The sequence below is a fragment of the Narcine bancroftii genome, chromosome 11, assembly GCF_036971445.1.
Source record: "Narcine bancroftii isolate sNarBan1 chromosome 11, sNarBan1.hap1, whole genome shotgun sequence".
Taxonomy (NCBI): Eukaryota; Metazoa; Chordata; class Chondrichthyes; order Torpediniformes; family Narcinidae; genus Narcine; species Narcine bancroftii.
In genome coordinates this window covers 104,370,207-104,389,183 of record NC_091479.1, presented here as the reverse complement: position 1 = coordinate 104,389,183, position 18,977 = coordinate 104,370,207, and the positions used below count along the sequence as shown (strand labels likewise).

At 41.2% G+C, this 18,977-nt stretch overlaps 2 protein-coding genes across 8 annotated transcripts in view; one reads left to right on the top strand and one right to left on the bottom strand.

Moving 5' to 3' along the window:
• Nucleotides 1-16,127, bottom strand: part of gnptab (N-acetylglucosamine-1-phosphate transferase subunits alpha and beta) — a 69,309-nt gene extending 53,182 nt beyond the window's left edge. For 3 of the 7 annotated variants that reach the window (XR_011346830.1, XM_069904413.1, XM_069904417.1), the window contains exons 1-8: nucleotides 16,023-16,127; nucleotides 13,870-14,070; nucleotides 11,951-12,036; nucleotides 10,547-10,666; nucleotides 10,353-10,391; nucleotides 8,777-8,982; nucleotides 6,833-6,897; nucleotides 2,313-2,447 (exon numbers count right to left, since the gene is read on the bottom strand). Coding sequence is in view for 6 of the 7 variants with exons in the window: in XM_069904413.1 (XP_069760514.1) it covers nucleotides 2,313-2,447; nucleotides 6,833-6,897; nucleotides 8,777-8,982; nucleotides 10,353-10,391; nucleotides 10,547-10,666; nucleotides 11,951-12,036; nucleotides 13,870-13,998 (780 nt within the window). In the remaining variant the exon portion in view is untranslated. Of the gene's footprint in view, nucleotides 1-2,312; nucleotides 2,448-6,832; nucleotides 6,898-8,776; nucleotides 8,983-10,352; nucleotides 10,392-10,546; nucleotides 10,667-11,950; nucleotides 12,037-13,869; nucleotides 14,071-15,204; nucleotides 15,299-16,022 lie in introns of those variants that run through there. The other 4 variants (XM_069904414.1, XM_069904415.1, XM_069904419.1 and 1 more) reach the window with 4 other exon arrangements.
• A 197-nt stretch (nucleotides 16,128-16,324) lies between these two features.
• Nucleotides 16,325-18,977, top strand: part of dram1 (DNA-damage regulated autophagy modulator 1) — a 47,048-nt gene continuing 44,395 nt past the window's right edge. The window contains exon 1 of the mRNA XM_069904423.1: nucleotides 16,325-16,392. Within this exon, the coding sequence (XP_069760524.1) occupies nucleotides 16,358-16,392 (35 nt within the window). The 5' untranslated portion in view covers nucleotides 16,325-16,357. The remainder of the gene's footprint in view (nucleotides 16,393-18,977) is intronic.

Below are 18,977 nucleotides of genomic sequence, written 5' to 3'. Positions count from 1 at the left end.
AGATTGTCCATGGGAACACAAGTGTGAACAGAGAAGCTAGCATAGATGATTTTTTTTGGCCAACTGGTTGAGTTTCAAAGATCAATAGGTTAACTTGTGAACCACATCAAAAGCTGCAGGAAGCTCCAGAAGGGTGAGGAAAGATAATGGCTTTGACAGAGCAGAAAGGGCACAAATTTGGAAGGTGACAGAAGATATTGCAGAATTAGTAGAGTTCAGGGTTGATGAATGCAAGCATTAAGACAGTCAGCCTGGTTCACTGCCAAATAGGAAAGTAAAAGTAAAATCTCATCACTGAATAGGTTTAAATTATTTTTACAACCGACTACCAATACAAAAGCAGATTAAAAGGGGAACCGATAAATTTAGTTTAAGTCCATTTGTCACCTGTTGTGTGTGAGGGAGCCTCCCCGCCTGAAACTCATTTGGAAGTCACACCACTGTCAGTATGTGGTGTACTCTGTTCTTCTCAAAGTTACAAACTGCAGGTGGAATGCCAGCTAAGATTGGGCTCAGACCACTGGTCAGTGTACACTTTGCCATTGGCTGATTCAAATCACTAAGCATCCTTATTGGCTAGAACCCTGTACTTAGCACCAACTCAGAGGACACTAGCCCTCTTGTCTTGTGGTGCTAGCCCCAGACATCGCTTGTTAATTGTTGTGCTAATAAAGTTACGTTTGATTGCAAGCCCTTGTGTCCAGACTCGACTCTTTGAACCCACTGAACTCAACAAATTGGAGCTGCAAGCAGGGTTCAAGGAGTTCCAACTGGACGCACGCAGAGCTTTAACCGTTAAGAAAGGGAGAAGGATTTGACTGTGCAGAAGATAGTATGGATTACCGTGTGTGTCCTGTCGGTTTATTGTGTACCTTCTCATTAACACGGGTAGCAGCAGGTGACCCACACATAGGAAAGGAACCCCGGGGTTGGACCATAAAATATCCATATTGACCGATGACCGTCTGGGGATCAGCTGTTTGGTGGTGTGGCTTGCCAACCACGCCAGTCGATTGGCTCGACAGGTTGAACCCCCACATGGGGTTTCCTGGGACCAGGGAGAGTAGTGGGCAAGCTCTATGGCTACTAATATCCCTTCTGAGGTGCCAATGGGATATCACAGCAGAATGAAGCCGGCAGTGTGTTTGCAAACCCTGGTCTCCAGACTCGTCTCTCTTTGAACCCACCGAACCTGACACTTTCTCAACAAAATATCACCTTAAACCTAGTGTAGCGAGAAAGATTCTTCTGCGAGCAGTCTAACAGGTTAGCTCTAAGATCCATCCAGCCATATAAAGTAGAAGAGCACAGTTGACAGGATACAGAGTTAAAATGAAAAAAAGATCAATTAGTACCAAGCAAGGGCCGCATGATACCATTGTTCTGGAGTTCATTCAGGAGCCTGGTGGCTGCGGGAAGAAATGGCCTTTAAGCCAGTTGGTGTGTACTTTCGTGTTCATAAACCTCCTCACAGATTTGGACAGGGGGTGGGGGTGGCGGCGAGAGAGAGAATGTCTGGGAGGTGATGGATTCTTCAATATGTTGTCTTTCCTAGGCAGCAGATGTAGATGGAGTTGATTGAGGGGAAAGAAGTTTGTGATGTTCTAAGCTGCACTCACCACCTTCTACATTTTCTTCTGATCTTGAATTTACAAAAATATATTCAACAAATTACCACATACAGATCTCCCACCTAAGAATGGCAGCATAGAGGACAGGCAACTAATAGAAAAAGTTAGAATGAATAGGAGTCAGTTAGTTTGGCAATTTGGTGGATTGTAACAGGAATTCCAATGATCTGAAATCTTCATGAATGCCCTAAATGAAGGGAGCACGGTCAGCTATATTTGTTGATTGCATCGAGACAGGTGGAAAGCAAGTTGTGTGAATACACAAGTTGGTAAAGAAGGTCAAGTGAATGGGCAAAAATTAGAATGTGGAGAAAGACAATTATCATCGAATGTTGTTGAAATGGAGAGGATTTATAAAATACTGCTGAACAGGTAGATTTAGGTAACATACATGCAAGTACAACAATAATTGGGAAGGCAATGGAGCAATGCCATTTATTACTAGGGGAAAAGAGCATAGTGGTAGGGAAGTCTTGTTCTAATTGTGCAGAACTGAGTATAGTTTTGATTTTATATAAAGAGGAATATATACTTGCATTAGAAATATTCAAAGGTTTGATAAGTTGATTCCTGAGATGAAGGGGTTGCCTTATGAGGCAAGGTTAAATACAATGGTTTACTCAATGGAGTTTAGAAGATGAATAGGTGATGCTATTGATGAGCAACCTATCAAGATCTTACCCATTTCATTTTGCTTGTAATAACTGGTGGCAGTTTGGCTCGAAATTGTACCTCCTCTTTGCAAGATGCTGGAAATCCATTCAGGAAAGCAAAATTCTGCATTAGGACTGATCCAGGAGACTCTTTATCTGTGGTCTAAACAAACAATTTACTTGCCATTAATCTTTTATAGCTATATTACACTCTCATTTATCTAGAATTCATGCACTCAGAATTCTCATGCAATGTGCTAAAGCTTTTTAAATGAAAATAAGCTGAGGGAATTTATTTTAGGTGTTATGAAAGATTAGTGCAAGCACTTTTCTTCAAGCTTTGCTTTTCTCAAAGCAGCTATAAAGTAGCTACGCCTGGAATGGAATGGACTGGACACAGTAAGTTCCGAATTGATGAACCCCAAGTGCCTAAGTTGAAGCACTATTTCAAAATTCTAGTTTATCGTTACCCAGGAACACACAGGATTTATTGTCATGAACAAATCATGAAATTCAGTGTTTTGTGGTAGCTTCACAGTGCAAACATTCCTATTAGAACCATCTTCCATTACTATAAATTTAAAAAAAATAGTAGTGCCTGAAAAGTACGGCAGTGCCTTTGGTTCATTGATTATTCAGGAATCTGATGGCAGTGGGGAAGAAGCCATCCTTGTGCTGTTGAGTTCTCATCTTTAGGCTCCCATATATTTTCCGATGGTAGCAGAGGGAAGAGGGCAGGGCCTGGGAGGTGGGGGTCTTTGAGGATAGAGGCTGCTTTTTTAAGACACCACCTCACGTCGATGTCCTTGATGGAATGTAATCTGGTGCCTGTGATGTCACAGGTCGAGTTAACAACCCTCTGGAGTTTATTCTTGTTCTGAGAACTGGCACCTCCGTACCAGAATGCTCCCCAAGGTACACATGTAGAAGTTTATGAGAGTCTTCAGTGATGTACTGAAACTTCTCACCTCACAAAGGATATCCACTGGTGAACCTTCTTTGTGATTGCATCAACATGGAGGGTCCAGGACAGATCCTCGAAGATGTTGACACCCAGGAATTTGAAGATCTTGACTTTCTCCATTACTGAGCCCTCAATGAGGATAGGATCATGTTCCCTTTACTTCCTTCTGAAGTCCACAATCATCTCCTTGGATTTGCTGAATTTGAGATCAAGGTTGTTGTCGTTGCACCATTCAACGAGCTGATCTCTCTCCCTCCTGTATACGTTTCCTCGTCGCTGTTTGTGATTCTACGGACAACTGTGGTGTCATCGGCAAAATTGTAGATGGCATTGGAATTGTGCCTGGCCACACAGTCATGGGTGCACAGTTGGCTAAATATGCATCCTTGGGGAGCGTCTGTGTGGATAAACAGTGAGGACGAGATGCTGTTTCCAATTCGTACTGACTGGTTTTCTGATGAGAAAGTCAAGAATCCAGTTGCAGAGTGGGGTACAGAGGGCTAGAGTTTGTAGCTTCTTGACCAGCACTGAGGGAATAATGGAAAGTAGGAAACCTAGCCAAATCCATCACAAGATCTGCCCTCACACCCATTGAAGACACCCATGTTAGGCACTGCCTCAAGAAAGAGCCTCTTTCAATGGCTTTCTCATGTTATGTCTTTCTTAAATCTAGAAAAATAAAATCAGAAGTCGTACTTTAGATACAACCACTAAATTTGAAGAAACTTGGAGACCATTTATTGATTACTTTTATGGGATATAGCTGGCGTTATTTTATGAATTAACTCTTCATTTCCAAACGCAATATAATTCTTGCCGTTTTTGTTATCTGTAGGCGTGGACTGGAGCTATATTTTAAACTATTTGACAGATCCTTGAGATAGGCCGCTCAGATGTTTTTAATACATATAAATTATATTTTTTGTCACTTAGTTGGGTTTTTTTAATATATTTATATTTTTTATCTGTTTTCTTTGTTAGTAGAATTATTTCTAATAGGTCACACTTTCACTCTTTGGAATTTATGATACTTTTACTACGTAGACTTGAACAGACCATTTTAATGATGTTATTTCTATTCTCCTTATGCTGTGTATATTATGTTAATAAAAAGATTGAAAAAGAAACGAAGGAGGAGTCCCATCAGGCTAGTCACAGCTTCTGCTTTCTGTTACTTTCAGGCAGAAGGTCCCGAAGCCTAAATTCTGACACTGCTGGGTTCAAGAACAGTTTCTGTCCAATGGCCATCAGGCACTTGAACTTCCCTTACCACACTAACCATAAATTACTCCAACACCACTAAAAGGACCCTCTGGAATACTGCAACTTTTTTTTCTTGCATTTTGGTAACTGAATTTTATCTATCTTTTATATAGATTTTTTAAATTTACTACCTGTACATACCATTGTAGTTGTTTTTTAAATATCTGTTCAGCTGTAGCAAGTATGAATTTTGGAGCCTAGAGTACAACATATGCCTAGAAACTCATCATCATTATCAAAAGTGAAGGATGATTGATAGGAGCATCATCTTTAAAGATTTAATGTTTCATGCAGTGAAGAGTCCTGTCATTCATTTAATTTTATTTTGCTGTGTTTTACATTAATATTGTTTTGCTTTAATATATAGAATTGCAATGTAAAACATGCAATTTAAAGGGATGGGGAGATGAAACATAGTTCAGCAATTCATTTAAAGGTTTAGGCATGGAATACTACAAGCTGCTGGATGAAAATTTCCTTTGAGCAGTTCTCATGCAACCGGCACCATTATCCATGGATGTGAGTGGCTGAGTGTAGACTGCACAAGCAGCAGACCAGATGACATTTTCAGATCAGTACAAGAGATCAACCATCACCATTAAAACATGACAGCAGAAATTCAACTCTTTATAACAAATGCACAGGCGAATGGAATTGAAAACAGGAAGCACAAACTATCTCATTGCGATTTGTTTTTCAGCCTGCTTGCTCTACCACTAGATGCCAAGCTCACATACAATAATGCAAGAAACTTTCAAGCCTGTTCACTTCTGTTCTAACATTTTTTTTCCCTTAAGTGCCACAAGTTTGACCAAGGGTAAAGATATTAAACCAACAATGATGTGAATCATATTTGATGCACAATTTTATAAACAAATTGATCCAAAAGATAGAAAGAAGCACATTTCAATGAGAATATCCAAAAACAGCTTTCATGTTTCAATGTTTGCGTGGCAAAAATAGCATCTTGCAGTCTACCCTCGATATAATCCAACAAGAAACAGAAGGATCGCAATCACACCATCTTTCACATCATATTCAGTTACATAAAAACAATTGCCCAAGATTTAGTAACATTTCCAAAATATTAAACAATACATCACAATGAACACCTTCCTTCCAAAGACTGATTGTATATACCCAGAATAACTTGACTTTTGGATATTTTCATATTCATCACTCCTTAAAGTTGACCTGCTGTCAGGACTTCCCACTTGTGGTGTCATCCCCTCACACTTACCTGGGTTGAATGACCTAACTCTGCCTTAAGAAAATTGGGAGATTTGGCATAACAAAGCAGGTCTTCAGATGGCACATTGCTGAGGTCCTGCTCCTAGAATGCAAGGCAGGGGCAGGACCATGCCTCCTGAAAAATTTGACTCCCACTGTCTGTAAGGAATTTGTACTAACGTCCCAATCGCTGCCACTGTAAAGGCACTGTGCTAACCGTGCTGCTCCACAGTATTATTTCCTTTTTTAAGCCTTGTTCTACCTTTGATATGTTTACATAGGGGGTTCTCTTAGGGGTCAATTTCTGTTTTTCAGCATTTTCTGTGGTCTGGCAATGGGCAGGTCCCAACTTCACCAGATTAGAGGTACAAGCTGTTGGTATCAAAGACTTGAAAAAGAATATTTTTCTCCATGTGCTCATCCACAATGGCTTCAGCAAGAGGTACATAACCAATGGATGTTATCAATGTAGAGGAAATCTATCTTCTTTGGGAAGGGGTGGTTGGCCTTCCTTAGTTAAAATTTATTACTGTATGCATTTTCCATTTTATTTGTTCATGGGATTCTTGCAGTACTTATATTGCTTGTCATTAATTTGCTTGGTCTTGCAGTAGATTATCAGATGCAGTTAGTACAACATTGTTACAACACCAGCAATCAGGACCAGGGTTCGAATCCTGTGCTGTCTGTAAGGTGTTTGTACATTCTGCGTGAGTTTTCCCCAGGTGCTCCAGTTTCCTCCCACCCTTCAAAACGTACCTTCAAAATGTAGGTCAATTGGGTGTAATTGGGCAGCACGAGCTCGTGAGCCAAAAGAGTCTGTTACCGTGCTGTAGGTCTAAAATATAAACTGCGAGACAATAGCAACTATCAAAAACTGCATTTCAGATTCCAAATTAGCGTAAATAATACAATTTATGTGTAGATCAAATGAGAAATCTAATATTGATAGGCAAGCTTTGCAGACGGGCTCTAGGTGAAAATGGATTTCTAATATTTTAACATTAAATCATTCCATTTAATGTAACATTCATATGTGTGAATGTTAGATTGTTATAAAGCACGTGTTAAACAAATGAAAATAAACATACCAGATAGCCTCTCCATGCCAATCTTTTGTCATTTTGATTTTGTATTGTTGAAAGTGTATCATCAACTAAAAGAAACACATATAAATATTATACTAATGCAAATTCACTGATAATACTTTTTGAATGTATTAAGCGGCATTCACTTCAGAATAACAGAAGCATTCCATTCTGCATGTAGACAAACTATACAAATTATAGATGGACTGTTTAGTCTTGAATAAGAGCTTTATTGCCTAATCCAAGTCACAGATGTGATACATTTTAAGAAATAGCAAGCTATAACAAAGGTAAATGTTCCTTTAATGTCATGTAATACTACATTTATGTTATATACATGAAATTCTTTAACTTGGTCAACTGTAAGGAAGACAGAGTTGCTCTCTTATCCAGCACACCTCAAAGAAATGAGGCCACAGAGAGGATCAAACTCATGACCCCTGGTTTACAATGCCAGCGCTCTCACTACTGAGCTATCATGTAAATCAAAAATAACTCATAAATTGCAGTAGAAATGTGGTCACTGATATCAAAGTTCAAAGTTAAATTTATTATCAGTGTACATACAACCCTGAGATTGGCTACAGTGGAACTTCTATACCAACCTACATTTATGTAAATATGCTCCATGGTCCAGGAGAAATGCTATTTCGTCTTTACCAAGAATGACTAATAAAGGTGACGTGAGATTTTTTTTTTAAAAACAGGCCAGGTTTAGCAAATCTAAACTAGTAACTGTAAACTATGCAAATGCAGATATAAATATACAGCAATAAATAACGAACACGAGTCCTTAAATGAATCCCTAAATGAGCAGTTATCCCTTCTCGTTACTATTCTTCAACCTGATGGGATGAGTCCTGAGGCACCTGTACCTCCTTTCTGAAGGCAGCAGAGAAAATAGAGCAAGGCTGAGGTGGTGAGGATCCTTGATAATTGATACTGCTCTTCAACGCCATATCATAACAGTTATGCTCAATGGTTGGGAGAGTTTTACCTGTGATATAATGAGCAGAATCCATTACCACGTGCAGGATTTTCCACTCAAAGGTATTGGTGCCCCCATACCAAGCCATGATGCAGCTGGTCAGCACACTTTCCACAACACATCGGTAGAAGTTTGCAAAGGTTTTTGATGACATACTGAATCTCTGCAGACTCTGGAGGAAATAGAGGTACTGTTGTGTTTTCTTCACAATACCATTGATTTAATGGGTCCAGGACAGATCCTCTGAGGTAGTAAACCCCAGGAATTTGAAGTTGCTGACCCTCTCCACCTCTGATCTCCCAATGATAATGGATCATATACCTCTGGTTTTCCTCTCTAAATTCGACAATCAGTTCCTTGGTCTTGTTGCATTGAGTAAGATATTATCATGAAAATAATCAAGGCAAAATCCAAATGTCCAATCTCCAGGAGAACACTCCTTTGAACAGTTTCCCAAGATAGAATACAACAGGTGTAATGCCCGTTTACCATCTCATCCAATGTTTCCTTCCTATGCACTCTTCAGATACTGAACCTGCATAAAAGATGCTCTATCCCATATTATCCAATATCCCTAAAATTTCTATCAACTCCTAAGAATACATAAACAACAGATACAGACTCATTTAAAGGACTCTTACTTTCCTTTTTATTTATTAATTACTGAATATTTATTTTTTTCTGTCTATGCACAATTTGTTTACATTTCTCTTTCGCATGTATATCTTTTTCTTGAGAACAGTTTGAACTACCAATGAGTAGAAATTCTGCCGCGCCTGCAGGAAAAAGAATCTCAGAGTTGTATGAGATATCATGTATGTAGCCTGTCAATAAATTTGAACTTAACATTTGTTTTTAGTTATTCATACATGAACAGGCTATTCATTTAATCACTTTGTAACCAGTTTTACCAAGACATTTAATTTCAGAAAGCATAAGGTTTGAAGACACATAGTTACCTTCCTTTTGATTATCAAACATAATTACTGTGATGTTGGATGATGGTGTTTTCAGCTTTGGTATTTGAAAAAGATGCTTGGCAGCACGAAAGTAAGGAAAGAGTGACGGCAGTCTCTTAACTGTAATGTTCGCTGGTAAACTTGGATCCAAAACAATCATGGGTCCCTTTACACAGTGTGAGGACAGACACTCTGGCTGCTTCTCACTATAATAAACAAATCTCACGTAAACAGCAAGACTCCAGCAGCAACAAAACCATTTAATGGACTCACGGCTTTAGTCTCTTCGGTCATAACAGAAATATCTGTGGCTAGGATTAGCTTTGAACCAAGCAACTTTTATTCAACTCACTCTCTAATGTACAATGAGACTTGCATTGCTTCTCCCTCAAAAGGGGTTGAAATACCACAAACCTTCAAGTCAAGTTGTTCTTTATTAAACTACTGCAATGTATGCTCTGACAGAAAAGTTCTCACTAGATTTATAAAATACCTGAAAATAACCGCAGCTCAATGTTTTCATCCAAACCAGAAAATCTTAATTTTTTTTAGCTTCATCAAGGTACGATAAAATGCCAGCAAGCTTCGAAACAAAAGAAAAGGGGGGGGGGGGTGGCAAAGGCAGATGATGTGGAGACAACACAGAGGGGACAGCAGCAATGAGGAGGAGGGATGGCTGGGTGAGTAAGTGGTAAGGGAGGAGAGAACTGAAAAGACAGGAAAGGGGGAGGGGAAAGAAAAAGCAAGCAATTTGAGGAGAAAGCAGTCAAGTCAATGTTAATGCCATCTGGCTGGAGAGTGCTCAGACAAAAATAAGGTGTTGTTTTATCTTTTCTCAAGACTCACCAATGGTCTTGTGACTATGTTATTGCCATTTCCAAGTAGCTAAATACATAAGAGCTTTTCACTACTGATACCTACTGAACTATAAACTTAAAAATGCAAAGATTAAAAAGGACAAGATGCATCATTTCATGTTCTACTATTTGAAAGTATGGAAACTTTCTTCAAACTGTAACACTTTATAAATGATCTTAGTCCAGTAACGAGAGAGATCACAGCATCGGGGAATATAGTCTCCATGCAATTAAGTACTTGATCAGAAAATGGTATTTGTAGATCAATGCATTATGGAACAGAAACACTAGGATACCCATCTTCATCAGCCCATCAATCTCTTCAGCCCAGTATCAAAAGCGGCTTTAACTAAGCTGATATGTTATCAATGACTCACATTAGACTAGAAGTCATGATTAATAGGCTTTAATCACCATAAAGTGAAAGCACATCTCACATGTTGCTGGCCCAGGTCCAAGGCAGGTACTGAGGGAGAGGTTTGGGTGTAACTGCCTTTTATGAGAATTCTGAGGGAAGGAATTACAGGTCCAGGGGCAGGCCAGCTTATGCGATACCTTTGTATTAGACAGCACTAACAGTTACACAGTGGTTCCAGCACATCGGCAACAGCAACTGTCAGTTAGTCAGCTAGTTCCTGTATTTAACTTAAACTAGGACAACAAAATTCAACTTTTGAAAAAGGTATCCGTAAAGCAAGTCTGTGTCACATGCGCATTACCTTTTCTTCGTGGCTTCTGTGGCATTTCCGAGACTTTCCCTAAATGGAAGAAAATGAAGTTGACAGAATAGGTAAACAGAGGAACAATTATGTTTAAATCACTGCACAGAAACACAGACAGCAAGAAAACTGAAGAAAGCAAATTGCAAGTCAAGGCCAAAAAGAATGTTTAAAAAGCTGAAGGAAAAACAAACCTCAGTTTATGCTGGTCTTTCTTCATTCGTTCCCTTAATTCTTGCAGTTCCTTTAGCAAACCTGGATCTGTACCATTCACCCACGTATATACCACATCAATTGGCATTGGTAGACACAACCTAATATAGAAAAAGTGGGAAGTCTTACACCAGTACAGCATGTTTTAATCCTAACAAGTCTGTCAAGTTAATGTTGAAAAAAATCTTTACTGTATAGTATATATAAGCATGGAGATTACATTAATAGTAGACACACATCAACTCTGTTAAAACTTTGAACATTTGACTCACAATTCAGTGGTTTTCCATTCACAATTATATTGGCTAAAAAACTACTTGCACTAAAAAAACATAGAAACAGTAATTGGTTCTGAAATCACAACACGCAGTTGCGTAGAGAAAGACACAGAAAACACACTGCAGGTAGCCATGTGGTCTGAAAACATCATTACTTTTACAGACAATTGGCTCCAACACGCAAGCACAACATTTTTTTCTAAAGCAAATATCCAAGATGAGCTGGGACGGGACAACTTGGTGAGAATGCTAATTGATGGGTAACGAGGTCTGTGGAGGTTTGAAAGTATGCGTGAAAAAATGCAATTATTTCTTTTGATCAATTCATATTCCACTAAACCAGTGGTTCTCAATCTTTCTTTCCACTCACAAACCACTTTAAGTAATCTCTATGCCGTGCGTGCTCTGTGATTAGGAAGGGATTGCTTAAGGTGGGAATGTGAGTGGGAAGGGAAGGTTGAGAACCACTGCTCTAGACCCAATTGTTACTGAAATATTTTGCTTGAGAAAAATGGTCATTGGCCTACTTTTTTTGGAATTATGAAACTGTGCACATAATGGGTCAATTAGGGACAATTAAAACAGTGGTTTTCAAACTTTTTCTTCCATCCCACATCCCACTTTAAGCAATCCCTTCCTAATCACAGAGTACCGATGGCATAGAGAATACTTAAAGTAGTCTATGAGTGGAAAGAAAAAGGTTGAGAACCACTGCACTAAAACATGCTCATGTATGCTCTTCTGTGCACCCCACAAGGACAATATCATTACAGGAAGAATACTTTTTTCTAGTATTAAAAGAACAAACTGTCAGATCTCCTCAGTTGTCCAAACGATTTTTGAAAATCTTGATGAACCCATGGTCTAAAATGAACAAGAGATATGAAGTGTTTTCAACTGTAAGCTCTCAAGTAGATTTAGATGAAATGAGAGTTTGTTGTCACATATACAACTGCAATATAAATGAAGAAATTCCTGCTTGCTGCAGATACACAGGTACATAAAAGACACTTACAAACAAGTATGAAATTAAATTACAAAAGTGGAAGATTACAACATTAAACATTCAGATTCAGTTGGAACAAAAAAATGAGAGTCTGAAAATACCTATTTTGAAATGATTTTCCAGCTACATTGTCACGATACGAATCAAACATGACATGATAACGATCCCGACTCCATTCCAAGAAAACCTAAAAGATCATTCAACTGTAAAAATAAATAACACACACCTTCCTGTGCAGTCCAACATCATCTTAAATGAGAGGTCTTACTGGACCAAAACTTAACTTTGTATGGGAAACTGACTGGTTATTCGTTAATTTAAGTATTTTGCGCACAAAGTTTTATCTAGAACTATTTGTGAAGTTAAATGTATATTAGTTTGTGTAAAGGTAGAACTCTGGATATCACTGGAGGAATAATAATTGTAAAATATAATTATATTGAGAAACCAACACTTCATGTGCAATAAAGAACTCTATCAGTCACGGACTGTGATATCCTATTCTCTTGAGTACACTTCAGGAGTATGATGATTTAAACCATTTAAAAAAAATACTAATCAGAACTTCAATTAATTACAAACCCTTAAAAATACTGAAATGCAACACCCTGTGGTCTGATGTATAATTAAAATTTAAAAGTGCACTAATAATATTTTCAACCATTCAATACCTAATTAATTGCAGTCAAATTATAACAATGTCCATTTCAAAATTAAATATTTGAAATACACCAAATTGTGGGAAAATTTAAATAATTAAAGATTTATTAAACAGTTAATGTTGAAATTTTAAATTCCTGTCTACGTGTCAATGATGTTAACCAACTGGAGAGCTCGAGTATCGTTTCAGACTTTATTTCCCATGTCATGGAGTGTAGGTGGCAGTCTCCGCTGCTTACCAACACTGCAATGTATATTTATACAGAGAAACTGTTGCTGAAGACAGGATTAAATCATGGAATAAAAACAACATTGACCTTTATTACAATTTCTGTATATGAAAGTTTTAGTTTTGTCTAATTCGAAGAATGAATCAATCCCACTGTTAATGTCCTTGACTATGGTTAAGGCCCCAACTTCGTTTTGAAATAGTATGTCTTGCTGAACAGATGCTGTATTAAAATGGGCTGTTTGCCAATTATGTTAGTAACAGCGTCAATCCTTACTTCACTAAATTTCTTCCACATTATGAAAATTCTTTAATATGTCAAATTCTTTGGCCTATCTAATGACCGTTTCTGAATGCCAGAGATTGCTTAGAGCTGTCATATGACCACAATCAAGGGCTCAAAAGTTGAAATCTATGCCATGGAGATCAGGAGTGGTTTGCTCACTTGGAAGTCAGTGCTGAACACTGGACATCCATCAATGCAGACAGATGAGGAGTATTCCAAACATTTCAAAACTCAGCTTCCTTAAAATTCACAATAATTCACTGTAGCATTTAGCCTGGGGCTACAAAACCAACATTCAAATATCCCCAATCAATTCTCACATTTCCTCTTCTCTTTCCTGGCCTCTCCATATCCAATTAAGACCTTTTGTCTGTACTCCTCCCTCTGCCTTTTAATTCAAAGGCCTGTCTGCTTTTTACTTGTACTTGAAGAAGGACGCAAGCCTGAAACATCAGTTATATATCTTTACCTTCTATGGACACTGAGAGACTGGCTGAGCTCCTCCAGCACCTCTGTGTTTTTACTACAATCACAGCATCTGCACACTTTTGTGTTTCACTTCAAACACCTTAACGTCCTCACACTGCACTGCGTCAAATTTATTTATGCCTGTAAGATAATTTACTACTCAAAACAATCATTTCAGTTATTGAGATTGAATATACTTCATACTATTAATTTACTCACTGATAGTTACTTCAGCTTAGTAAGATGAGCAAAATGGTGCATTTGAAAGCATGAGCAGACTGATGCCCTGTGAGTCACTTGTCAAGAATTGCAACTCCTGATGCACTTGTAGAATGGTGAAACATTCACATGGCTTATTAGTTTAATAAGTTACTCACCTCTCCAAACTGAAAGGCAGAGACAATCATGAGCACTAATCCTCCAAAGCAAAGGTAAAGGCCATATCGGTGTGACAGGCAGGTGTAAGTCTGCCTCTGAACCAACTTCAGCATTGAATTGAGGACCATGACCAATCCAGCATGCTCCTTACCACAAATAACCAAAGGCCAGGTGAAATGTCAGGGCAGCAGAGACACTAACTGGAGAAAGAAGCAAGTTTCATGATGCTATCAATGACCCAAGATTATTTTTATAGTTACAACTACTAATGGTGCACCCTCTACAGGTGGCACATGTCAACCTATCTTTCATGAGCAGGAGATTGCAAACAAGCTCATTTAAAACGGAGCTGTGAAGAGATTGCTCCCCTCAGACAAAAGTGGATCTTTGGAATTCTCCACTCCAGAGATAACTAATTACGGAGGGAATTGATAAATATTGGAAAGATCAGGGAATTGAGGTTTATGATAAATGGCACAGAATGGAATATCTGCTGCAGCAAAATGGGAGCATTAATTTCATAACACCATTGTTTTGTTCTCCCCTCCCCCCCCAAAATCATCACAGCACTGAATCGTAACCCCATGCCAGCTCTTTGCAAGAATATTCCACTTCATTCCACACCAAAGCATTTTCAGCCTGGCCCTACAATTTCTTTTGCTCAAATCATGTTTTCATGCAACATGATTTTTTTCCCCTTCAGATCACTCTAATTGCTATGGGTAATCTTTTTAAATCTGCTCAATACTAACATTTCAAAACTTAACTGAGTCAAACCAACATCAACAAGGGGCCCCCATCAAACCTAGAACAGGATTTTAAATAAAATCTCAAACTGAACTGTCAGAATGGTGAACCCAAGTGTCCCTTCCTCATCCCACACCATCTTCCTCTCTTTGTCCCATTCAAGTCAAGTTCATTGTCAGAAGGTCAACCTGACAAAACAGCGTTTTCCAATCCTCAGTGCAAATAATGCAGATAGAACACACAGACAGGACAAGTATGGTATTCATGGCACAGTTAGTGTAGTGGTTAGCACGCCTTTACAGCACCAGGGATCAGGTGCAGGGTTCGAATCTGGCGCTGTCTGTAAGGAGTTTGTACGTTCGCCCCGTGTCTGTGTGTGTTTTCCCCAAGTGGTCAGGTTTCCTCCCACCATTCAAAACGTACCAGGAGTTGTAGGTTAATTGGGTGGGATGGGCTCGAAGGGCGAAATGCCCTGTTACTGTGCTGTATGTCTAAATTTATAAATTTTATTAATTTAACTAAACACTTTCATGAATACGAGAGTCTCGGGGGGGTCAGTGTGAGCAGTTCCTTTGGTCGTTCAGTACCCTCACTGCCCATGGGAAGAAGCTGATCCTCAGCCTGGTGGTGCTGGCTCTGATCCTCCTGGATCTTTTCTCCAACAGGAGCAGCTGGAAGATGCTGTGTATGGGGTGGAAGGGATCCTCAATGATTTTGTGCGCCCGCTTCAGACAACGATCCCAGTAGATCATATCGATGGAGTGCGGGGGGGGGGGAACTCCACTGATCCTCTTAATGATTCTCATTTTCCCCCCCAGTCCCCTTCCTCCCTCCCCCCCATTTCCCCTCCCTCCCCCCGTTCCCCCTCCCCCCGTTTCCCCTCCCTTCCCCCATCACCCCTCCCCATCCCCCTCCCTCCCCCCAGTTTCCCCTCCCTCCCCCCCAGTTTCCCCCCTCCCCTCCCCATCCCTCCACCCGGTTTCCCTTCCCTCTCCCCCCCCAGTTTCCCCTCCCCTCCCTTCCCCCACTCTCCCTCCCTCCCCAACCCCCTCCCTCCCCATCCTCCCCTCTCTCCCCCCCGTTTCCCCTCCCCCACGTCTCCCCACCCCCCCTCCCCTCTCTCCCCCCCGTTTCCCCTCCCCCCCGTCTCCCCACCCCCCCCTCCCCATCCTCCCCTCTCTCCCCCCCGTCTCCCCTCCCCCCCGTTTCCCCCCCGTCTCCCCTCCCCCCCTCCCCCCCGTTTCCCCTCCCCCCCTGTTTCCCCTCCCTCCCCACTCTGGAGCCATCCCATTCCCTCGGGTTCCCTCCCCTTGATCCTTCCTCCACCTCTCTTCTCTTCCCTTCGCCTCCCCTCCTCTAGATCCCTCCCTCCCCCCTCCCCACCGGTGGCTGCCATGACACCTACCGGTGACCGTGCGAGCACTTCCTCCTCCTCCACCTACCGGTGACCGTGCGCAGGCCACATTCAAGCGGCGTCGCCGCTTCAAGTCACGTGACCCCCCTTTACGTGCTTCCATCATAGGCGACCGTTTAACCAATTGCTGACGTCAACGGTCAACCACTGGCCCAGGACACGCAATCGCTAATTAACCCCTTCGGCGCTGCCATCGACCCAGAGGAATACAGCAAGGCCATTCAGCCCGTCGAATCCGTACAACCATTCGACCATAGCTGATTTACTATCGTTTTCCAGCCCTTCTCCCTATAATTTAAGGTAAAACCCGAAGGTCTGCAGACTCCATGGTTGAAGTTAAAACATCTCACACAGTGGACAGGTACTGACCATCATATCTCGGAATTGCACTCTGACCTTGAGTCCACAGGCTGGGCGCATCCATCCTAGTCCCTGTACGGTGGGGTCACGTCGTGGAGTTCGGGTAGCTCCTATGGACTCTGTTTGACCTGCTGAGATTGTGTCCTCCATCTACTCATGTAGTCATCACATTTGTGGACCCATTTCTTGAGTCAGATTTGGGGGAGGTGGTGGGGGGGGGGGGGGGTTGACTTTTACACAGGTCAAACTTGACATCACATACAATCCTGAGATTCTTTTTCCTGCCAGGCAGAATTACACCTGACAACAAATAAAGAACTGTAAACAAACTGACTGCAATACAGAGAGAAAAAAATCAATTAAGTGCACAAGTAATAATCCTTAAATGAGTCCCTGATTGAGATTGTTGTTGAGGAATCTGGTGGTAGAGGGGGAGCAGGTGTTCCTGAACCGGGGTGGGGGGGTTGGGAGGGTGGGGGGGGTTGGGAGGGTGGGGGGGTTGGGAGGGTGGGGGGGTTGGGAGGGTGGGGGGGTTGGGAGGGTGGGGGGGTTGGGAGGGTGGGGGGGTTGGGAGGGTGGGGGGGTTGGGAGGGTGGGGGGGGCGAGTCTTGGGGCCTATGAGTCCGGCATCAACCACACAAAGCAGAGTGAAGGTTAAACGCAGGCTTTAATAGAGTGAGATATACAGCTCGGTCTTGCTCTGTGCAAGCCCAGGTCAGAAGGAGGAGCTTTATATATAGGGTCGTCAGGTGGTTGCCCCTGGTGACCTAGTGGTATAATGGCATATCACTACAGCCTATACCTCTTTTCTGATGGCAGCAGTGAGAGCAGAGCATGTGCTTGGTGGTGTGGATCCTTGATGATTGCTGCTGGTCTCTGACGGCAGCGTTCCCTGTAGATATTCTTAATGGTGGGGAGGGTTTTGCCTGTGATGTCCTGGGCTTTGTTCACTATCTTTGCAGGGCTTTACACTCAGACCATGATACACCCAGTCAGTGTGCTTTCAACCACACATCTGTAGAAATTTGCCAAGGTTGCTGGAGATCTCAGGCTACACAGAGGTAATGATGTGAAGGCCTCCTTCTGCGTTGTAAGATTCTGGGATTCTACTAATATAGCACAGAGTTGTATTCTGGTGCACTGACGTCTACCATGCCGAGGCCAGACCACACTCTCAGACACTTCCTCTCACGTACGTATTTACCTCTTCAAAACAAAAACTGCAGGTCTGCAAGCTTTCATGTCTTACTACTAAGATTGCAGATACTGCAATCTTGAGCAAACCAAAAATTGCTGGAGGAACTGAGCAGGTCAGATGAAATCCGTGGGTAGAAATGGTCAGTTAATGTTGGTCTGGTCTCATTAAAACATCCAGACCTGAAACATAGACCAACCTTTTTGTCTGACTGTGAACATTGTGTACACGGTGTCTAGGGAAAATGTGTTTCATCTGGTTGTACATTACAGTCAGATGATAATAAACTTAAACTTGAACTATTTCTAATCCACTGAATTCCTCCATCAGTTCTTGTTTTAATTTGTTTTAAAGTTAAATTTGGACATACAGGATGGTAATAGGCCATTCTGGCCCACAAGCCTGTGCTGCCCGATTTACACCCAAATAACCTACAACCCCAGTACATTTCAAACGGAGGAAACCAGAACCCCCAGAAGTAACCCACGCAGACACGGAGAACACTGCCATCAGACAGCAGCAGCAATCATCAAGGATCCACACCACCCAGCACACAGTCTGTTCTCGCTGCTGCCATCAGTATCGGTGCCACAAGACTCGCACCACCAGGTTCAGGAACAGCTGCTCCCCCTCCACCATCAGACTCCTCAACAACAAACTCCATCAGGGACTCGTTTAAGACTCGTACTTATGTATTTTATTGATTTTTAAAAATTCTTTCTGTATTGCAGTTTGTTTGCATGTGTATGTTGGATACAGGTTTCTTTCCACAACCATTAAGTGCTAATTCTTCCTGGCCCACAGGAAATGTATCTCAGGCTCGGATGTGATGTCATGTATGTATGTATTCTGCCAATAAATCTGAAATCTGACATGTTTATTTGTTATTGTTGCACTCACTGCTCTATATGTTAGACTGCCTGGATAGCAGACAAAATGAAGCTTTATACTGTATTTTGGTACATGACAAACAAACGTCAGTTCTGAATTGGTTCGGATCACTGGGGCTGAAACTCTAGTGCTGTACTGAGGTTCCCATAAAACATTAACCATATGGCTGGGAGTTCATGGCTGGAGTCCAAGTAATGACTGGAGGTTTTATTTCCTAAAAATTGAGCAGAAAACAGAGAGATTGTGATCAGCTCCCAGAGCAAGATGTGAACAACTCTCACCATACCAAAATGTGCAGTTTAAATTGGCATCAAATTGGTGGCCCAGAGAAGGAGACAAAAGTCCTGACATAGGCCATCAGAATCAGAAGCAATAACATGTCATCAACAGAATGCAAGAGCAGGGATTTGAAGTTGAGGCTTTAAAAGGCACTGGTGAGACCTCACTTTGAACAGTTTTCGGTTCCTCCTTTATGAAAGGATGTGCTGATGTTGGAGAGG